This window comes from Haliaeetus leucocephalus, unplaced genomic scaffold, assembly GCF_000737465.1.
Source record: "Haliaeetus leucocephalus isolate CR32 unplaced genomic scaffold, Haliaeetus_leucocephalus-4.0 Scaffold646, whole genome shotgun sequence".
NCBI lineage: Eukaryota > Metazoa > Chordata > Aves > Accipitriformes > Accipitridae > Haliaeetus > Haliaeetus leucocephalus.
In genome coordinates, this window is record NW_010973082.1 from 4,546,975 (window position 1) to 4,555,772 (window position 8,798).

General features: G+C 42.6%; 1 protein-coding gene across 1 annotated transcript in view; it reads right to left on the bottom strand.

Annotated features, from left to right (window-relative positions):
- Window positions 1-3,131: 3,131 nt before the first annotated feature.
- LOC104838801 (meteorin-like protein) overlaps window positions 3,132-8,798 on the bottom strand; it is a 5,936-nt gene continuing 269 nt past the window's right edge. Inside the window, exons 2-4 of the mRNA XM_010578747.1 lie at window positions 7,655-8,064; window positions 5,972-6,031; window positions 3,132-3,448 (exon numbers count right to left, since the gene is read on the bottom strand). Coding sequence (XP_010577049.1) covers window positions 3,132-3,448; window positions 5,972-6,031; window positions 7,655-8,064 — 787 coding nt within the window. The remainder of the gene's footprint in view (window positions 3,449-5,971; window positions 6,032-7,654; window positions 8,065-8,798) is intronic.

Consider the following 8,798-nt stretch of genomic DNA (forward strand, 5'->3'; position numbering starts at 1 on the left):
AGGGTTCTTATCCTTTTGTTTGAGACAAAAGTTGAGCTTACATTTCAGTGAAAAATACTGAAACATTTACCTTAAAAATAATAATAGAATTGGAGAAAGTGAGTGAATGAGTCAAACCTCTAACAAAGGGAATAAGCCTGTATTCATGTAATTAATTTCCTACAGAATGGTGTGTTGAAAATTCAGTGCGTTTGAAACTGCACAGAAAAGGCAAGGTAGACATGAGGAAAAGACCAGCTGCATTAAAAAAGGGCCAAATCCACTCTCGTGTAAGCAGGCAAAACCTCATTCAAATCAGTCAAGAAGACTTAGCCCACAGTGTTTATTCACAAACCTTTACCTCATGGTGTTGGTCCAGTCATTCAAAGACTCATTAGAGATTCTTGCAGCTCTTTTGTCTTTCAACGAATGGGGGAAACATCCTGTCCCTCTTTTGATTCTCTATCTACACATCAGGCACAAGTCCAGCAAAGAACAAATGATTAAGTGCATAAAGAGCCCTGCTGCTTTATGAAATGTTACAGATCAGAAGGATTATGGAAAAGGCTTCACTTCCTTACTGGAAGACGCTGAAAGACTTAAGCTTGCAGTGCCGAAGGTGAAAATGTTCAATATGCTTTCCTCAGTAGAGGTACTTCATTGGGTTAAATTCAACCACAGTAGAGAAAGATGATCACTTGTTTGCTTGCAGTTGTTCACAAATGTGTTTTGACTATAACTTCAGTCCCCCCCTTCCCCATACCAGGTCTAACTCAAATCTTAAAGCTGGCACCCAAATTCCACCAAGAATTGTCTCTCATTGCCTCAACTCTCCATATGTGGAACAGTGATAGTATTTAACTCCTTCTGACCCAATTTTCCTGTATGCAGAGTTGGAGAAACTGATCCCCAAAGACTAAAAAAACCCCATGAAGATGAACATGAAGATAATTTTGGCATCCTTACTTTGGTTTTAGGTACCTATTCCCTGAATACATGAATTGCTGTGATTTGGTAAGGCTGCCTGGCCCTATTTATCCATCTTGAAAGGAAGAAAATCCACAGAATTTTTGAGAAACAATTGAATGAAGAGCTTGTTTAGTGCCGTAAAAGATGCTTTCTCTTCTATATGATTCTTGAGCATAGAATGACAAACTCCTGGGATGCAGAACTTCCTGTAATAGATCTCTGGAACCATACTGATTACATCTCTTTCAGGATGTCAAGGACTCTTTTGAAAGGCTTTATCATCTACGGAGAGAACAAGCAACAGAACAGATCTTCCATGTAAGATTACTGCTTTATGGAAGATGCTGACTCTAACCATTAAGCAGGAATTATGGTCAGCTGTAGCTTAAACTCCTTGTTGCTGTTCTTCACCTCTCAGTCCACCTTTCTGTCTTTATAAATTGGCTTCATTTTTGCTGGTTTGAATGCTTCATGCCCTCAATACAATTGGTCTCTACCTGTTCTTTTTCAAGGGGGGGCAAATAAAGCAGCACGCGTGAACTCAGGATACATTCAATGACATACATATTGAAGCAGTGGGCATTACAAGCTGCTTGCATAATATGTTTTGTCTCTCTCTGTTCAACCTCTTGTTGTCCACGAAGACTAAAATGAGCACGTAAATGCAACCGTTGGCTCCTACTATACATAAACTAACACAGCCAGCGCAAGAAAGATTACTCCCCTTTAGCTTTTATTCTACTGTGTCAAAAGAAAGGTAGTTATCTCAACTCTATGCAATATAGGGAGATTGTGGTCAAATAGAATTAATATTTCCAACACCCACAATCTCTAACAAGCTCTTCATTATTCTCACCGATTGCAATGATTTCAGGTTGCTCATTGCGAGGCTGACAAGTCCACAGGGCTGTGAATTACATCACCAGATCACATGGGTTTTTAAGCATGTTTTTTCACTTCACACTAGGTTATCTTAGTTTTTCAACCACTCATTCACTAAACTACTTATTTGCTCTAAAAAGAACACACTATTTCAAACGAATGATGCTCTGAAAGCAAATATTAATTATTACATTAATGCTACAAGAAATGGCTAAGGCCCCTTTAAAAGGCAAAACCCCCCACAAGTCTGACATATACAAATATACAAAATAAGAAGAAATGCAGTACCTCCGATCTATACTAACAGAACATATTTTATCTCGTATTTACAGTGCAAATAACAACCAAAGGAGAGTATTTGATTTAAAATCTCAAATATAGCATTGATCTCCAGCTCTCAAAACCCAAGTATTCAGATATCCCTGTACATTTTCCAATACTTTACAAGGGCCAGTTTGCTCAGGTCTTTCCTGTTGTGTACTAAACAATAACTAAAGCTAGTTGTGGGCCCAGTACTACAAATACCAAATATTACACTCTCACACAGACAATGCTACAACTAGAACTTCTGATCATTTCAATGCATTTCCCAAACACCTTTTCTCATCTGGTAGTGATATAGTGTTAGTGTTCATATTAGCTAAAGTGCAGTATATCCCTCATTAGCCTGTTTGCACGGGCACAAAATCAGAGGCTGTCAACTGTGCAGAAATCAACAGAGTGCTGCAGAATTGCATCAGCTGTGATTTTGCCCCAGAGGGTTAGTTAATCTTTCTGCTAACATACAGAAGGCAAAAAACCTGGCAAACCTGTCAATTGCCTGAAAGTTTAGTAACTATGGCTAAGACTACAGTTAGCATTCATTTAAAAAACCCAAAAACCAACCAAACAAAAACCAAAGGAGCCATTTGGAAGGGAAATCAAGTAGAGATGGGGGAAAAGAGAAAAAAATCTAGACAAGAAGCAGATAGTAGGTACATGGAGCAAAAGACATTAGAGAGAATTTTGTAATACTGGCCACAAGCTGCTTTCTAACCACAAAAAAGACAACCCTTTCAAAATTCAGAGTTATTTTGTGAGGCAAAGAAGATGTGAAGAAGGAGAAATTAATGCAGCTAATGCAAATGTGGATTAAAAGTCAGAGTCTTCAGGGCTCACAGAGCCATTATCTTCAGGAAATTCTCCAGGCTCCAGTTTTGGTGAAATTGTTAGCTTTAGTCCTTGGTTTTAACCCTACTTCAGATTCAGTATCCAAAAACTGCGCTGAAGTTTTTCAACTCTCAACTCCAGTGTCACTCCTGTCAGTTGAGCTGAAACTCACATGGGTTGGCTCCTCTTTCTCTGGCAGCCCGGTAAATGAACATGAAATCTTTAAACCGAGGAGCACAGCCCAACCAAGCTTCGCCAAAATGTTCATTTCCAGTGAAAAGGAAATCTCCACCTCCTTTCTTCACCTTGCATTGCAACAGGGTTCGTATAGGGCCTCGCCATTCACCACTTGCTTCGTCCTGCTGGAAAATTCTGTTTTTCTGCCTGTAGACTTTCTGGATGCTGACATCAACCTGTGACATGTGGTTCTCTGAATCGTGGGAAACATTTCGGATAGATCCTTTCACCACTAGATGTGAAGAAGACAGGAGTTGGTTATGAAGCAGCAGGTAAGTAGTTCAGGTACTAGGAGTTCACTGAATGAAATAATTGGAGAAACAGGTTTGTTGTGCAGTTTGTATGCCTACCACCTACAGGTGGACACATTTCTGAGCTTACACTGCATCCTTTACACAGAGGATCCCTACACAAACAGTGCTATGTGTTCGGAAGCATGCTTTATGACTACGCAAATCAGCTACATCTGAGGAGAAAGCATGTAACTTGCTTGATAATGCAAAGCAGCAGTAAAGGATAAAAAAAGCACATGAAAAGAGGTCAGCTCAGAGACTGAAGTTTTTTCAGTCTATATTCCAAAATGATGACTGTCACAGACTACATCCTTCCTGTCTCCATGGGACTCTGAAGTTTTCCTTTGACAGCAGTAACAGAGGTTGATCCAAGAAGAATTAGAATATGATTTGATTGGAAAAAATAAGAGCTTGTTAAATGCTTTTCATTTAAAGGTTTGGGATTTTCTCCCTCAGAAAATGGCATTCATCTGTCCATCAAAAGACACTTTGGGAGCTGATGAACAACGTGCAGAACTTTTGAAGTGGCTTTATCTGAAGCCTTAGTTAAAAATTACACAGCATACTTGTACCTCCTTTTCCCAAAGTGATCCTAGCTGTTTTCTGGGAATGAAAGCATAATAAGCCATAGTCTTTCTGACTGAAAGCATCCTTTGCATCAACTGTACAGAGAATGAAACATCCCATCTGACAGGCGTTTGCTGTCCTGAAGCCATCTTTCTCATTTCTCATCGCCCCCATTTTTCACAGCAATCAATTATTTGTCTATTAACTAAACGAATTTCCATCCCATACCCAGAGAAGGCTCAGAAAGAAACATGCCACCATCCGAGCCAAGAGCTCTTGAGCAAATGAGAGGTTACCAATGGAACGGGAACATAACCATGCTTCTGCCACAAAACTCGTTCATTCAGGTACGGAGAACCCAACAACACAAGAGGCAGAAAAAGCTTATTTCTGAAGTTTCTGAGAACTTTCTCATTTCATTCAATTTCCAAGGGAATCCAGAATTTTATGCAACAGATGTCTCTGTTCTCTGTCTCCCTCTTTGTGTGATCATTTTTAATCAGATGCAGTCAAGTCTATTGACAAGCTATAATGCACTTGTTCCTGGTGCTCCAAGTTGCTCCTGCGCTGCTCGGGGCCTAGTGACTGAAGACCTCCATCTTAAGAATAACTATAAAGCCCCTATTCACTCCCAGTGCCATTTACACTTTCATTAGCAGCTATTTTCTCTAATCAAAAAAGTTGATGATAGCGATTTGTGAGCTTAGGGCAAGGAAGTCAGGCCATAAATAGAGTCAGTTCAAAGGGCTATTTCTTCTGCTCTGTTGCTGCTGTAAGTGTAAGCGCCCCCCATTGTGTGCCTGGGCCTCCACATCTGTCAGTCTCTGGTCTTTCAGGCAGTGCAGAGGCACAGCACCTCGCATGGGAACTGATAACTTCATCAAATAGAAACAATGCGTTGGATTGCATCAATTAATTTAGAAGAAGAAGAAAAATTACCAGCTAAGGAGCACTCTAAGGGAAGCATGCTCTACACTCTGTTTTTGTATTAGCACAATGCTGTTGGCATTTGATTTTATCAGTAGCCTTGAAGCATGGCAATCCCTAGTAGGAAAGCGATAATTTGGTGGGGTTTTTTTTAAACATTGAATAGGGGTAAATATCGCTCATAGTTTTATTTCTTTACATAGGTACATTTACAGCAATGTAATCGTTGCTATGTGGAGAGGCAGCTCTACTGCCTGATCTATTGGACACAATCAAAGAGGTACAAACTTTCATGCACAAATCCATGGGAATAAAATGAACAAATCGTGATAGAGAGAAAAAGAAAAAAATGATATTGCATTATTAAGTAGAGAAAATGGGAAAAGCTTTTAATGTACCATCCAATCAGTATTTCTCATCTTATGGAATATTAACTGCTCTGTTTTCTCATAAAGCATGAAACCTAATGAGTATGGCACTGAAGGAAGTTTAAATCACCTGAAATCCTTAGCCAAGTTAAAACAACTCACTACCTCTGTAGAAAAAGAACTAGGAAGCATGCAAATTGTGAGGGAAGAGAGAGGGCATATTCATCATTGGGGAAAAAACCAAACCCAACAACGGATGAAGGTAATAAAAAGGAGCATACGAAGCATGTATAACCTGTGTGTATGTGTGTCTACATGCATGTGACTGCTACATGTGAGAGCGAGCAGCACGCTTGTGAGAATTACTTTCAGTTCGGTTTTAGATCGTAACCTTTCTGCCTGCAGGAAATAAGGACCTTAAAAGAAAGCTTCTCCCTTCTAGGTTTCATTTTCCCTCCCATTCAAATTCTGTCTCACACAGCTAGTTTCTTTCTCGGATCAGAGAGCACAGTCATGCCATTATTTTAAGAAAAGCAGCAAATAAATTCAAACAACCAATACATAATTAAAGGCAGAATGACTTCCCTTTAGTCAGCTTACCAAAATCACTGCTGCAAATGGCCATAAGAAGTTCCATGTTGTCACAAGGACGGCACATAGCTAGAAAAAAAAAGAACACTTTGTTACTTATAATACTATACTATACTATATCTCATTGCTAAAGGACTGGTGAATTATGAGAGGAAATGAGGCAGAACTACTAGCTTAAAGAGTATTATGATCAGATGCAAACAAAAATTCTTGTTATGCAAATAAAACCGAAGGAAAGAAATAAACACAAAGGATTTGTAAGAGTCATTGAGTGACAACAGGGCCTGATAGCACATAATCCCTTGAACAACTGATGAAGCATGCAAAAAATACATCAGAAAACACAGCACCTGGCACATACCTCCCCTCTATCATTTTTCAACCTTTTCAAATTTGGTTCTGTTTTGACAGAAAGAGGGGAAGGTCCTCCTATATTACTTGTGGATTACAAAATACAAGAATAAAGACAAGCATCTACATGTGTGTTGGGAGCTACAATGACTTCAGACAATTTGCAGCTCCAGAGCCAGGGAATACTCCAGTATTGCCGACTGAAAGATCAGTAATCCAGCGTGGATGTGGTTGAATTTTATTCCAAGTATGGGGGAGCAGCATAAGTCATTCAATATATTAGTGATAAAAGAAAACACCCCACATCACATCTGAAGCCTTCATGAGTCTAACACCAGGTCGTAGGGTTCACCGAATCCCTCAGGCTCTGTTCCCCCATAAAAGTAATTTGTTATCCACACACTTGGTATATACCCCGTTTGTTACCAAAAGCTCCTGTCTTGAGTACTGGGCAGTCAAGCCAGTGATCCTATTAAGCACTTCCTAAAATAAGCACGTTCCCCGAGTTAATGCCACGAAGCTCCAGCAAACAGCAAAGCCACACCTTGAGCAGGTTAACAAAGAGGAGAGGACAACCTAGAAGTACTACAGTTGCTCTTCTTATTTAACCTCTCCATTTTAAGGGCAGCTTCTTGCCATTGCAACATGGCTTGAATACTCCCCTTTTTAACAGGAGGTTTGCCCAGGGTATTCTTTATTGGGGCAGCAAGGATGTAACAGCAACAGTAGGTGGGTCCTGATTTTTCAGAACTGGGATGGATAAGAGCCCTCTTCAGCCTCCATGCTCCTTGGATACATAAACGTGTGTGTATAAGCGTTATTAGGTACAGGATTATGTTAGTGTAAGCATTGGAAAGAAAGGTAAATGAAGTTTCAAGCAATTTAGACAGCTAAACCTATTTTCAAAAGATCATTTTAATTTCCAGCAACCATCTTGAGACCTTGGGCTCCTGATGAATTTAAATCCCTTCTGAACATGGGGTTTAGGCTCCCATAACCCACTCAGGCGTTCTCAGTTACGGTACCGCCAGGGGCTGGAGACACCCATGGTCACAGTGCATACGTCCAGGACCAAGCTGGCTGCTAATGGAGAGACAGAGTTTCTCTTTACATTGCAGTGTTCCCTCCTGTGCCTACAGGATGCCCCTCATGGTGGAAATCTGAAAACATACGGCACCCACCAAAGAGTCAGCGAGCGGGCAGAAAGACCTCCCTTGCAACGACAAACCCCTCAGCCAAAACAGCTTCTGTCACTAGGGACGCACTGGCAAGGTCAACGGGTGTCGGATGCCACCTTGGATCTCCCCCACATTGGAGCCCCGAGGCTGGCCCTGCTCTTACCTTCGACCAGTGCCATCTTTTTGAATTCGGGGCCAGCAGCACCCTGGTTGGTCAGCAGCTCATACTGGAAGCTGGCCGTCCGGCGGCTGATGTCCCTCTGCGGGCTGGCCTGCAGGAAGAGGGCCACTCGTTGCGGCGTGTGGGCACTGAAGCAAGAGACGTGGTGGGGTTGAGCCCCTTCTGCCTCGCTTACCACCAGGTGCAGCTGCCCAGCACGTTCCACGTAGATGCTGGCACCCTGGAAGTCACTGGCAGGCTTGATGCAGACAGTGGTGCGCCGGGCACTGGAGAGGTTGGGCTCCAGAACGACACGCAGGGCTCGCGCTGGGTACATCCATTCCAGGGAGCCCTCGGTGCAGCGCAGATGGACCTGCTCCACCGCACGGGAACGGGGCTCCCAGCTCAAACCGCTGCCAAGACAACACCATCAGTCCGTCACTAACGATACCCACGGCACAGGCAGGACGGCCCAGCAGTCGCTACCACGCTGGCTGCCCAGAGATACAAGTCCTGCTCCCACCTCCGACTCTATCCTAACGACTCTTAAGTTAATTTTCTCCAGCTGGGCTGCCTTCCCTCCCTCACTTCCCACCACGGACAAGAGGAGGATCGCTCACACCTGGTGCTGCACCAGGGAGCAGGGAAAGGAGCCTCGGTCCCTTTTGCCTACCTGCAAACCCGTGCTTGGATGCCTGCAGCATCCAGGAAAAAATGACAGAGGGAAACTTCTCTCTGCTAAAATAGCAGCAAAAACGTTCTGTGCGATAGGACTGGGCAGTGCTCTGGAAAATCCCACCTGCAGGTGGGTAGGGGTGAGAGCCACTGGCTTGCAGCAGGAGCTGCCCGGAGAGTACTGATGTTACATCTGAAAAATTTGGCTTAAAAGGCTGAATTTCTAAAATTACTTTTAACGTTTCCCATAAGAACTCATGAAGAAAACGTCTGCAGTCAAAGCAGGCCGTGCCGGCCCTGCTCCTGAGCTCTTCCTCAAGCTGGTGCAACTCCACTGCTTTCGGAAAACCAAGTCCGTAACAGCGGAATTAGGTTAAAAGACAGAGACAACAAAACGCAGAGGAAAGGCACGTAGGTCTTGAGGAAGCCCTGCTGCCTATTTTCCTGTCAAAACTCACAGGCGACAAGCCGC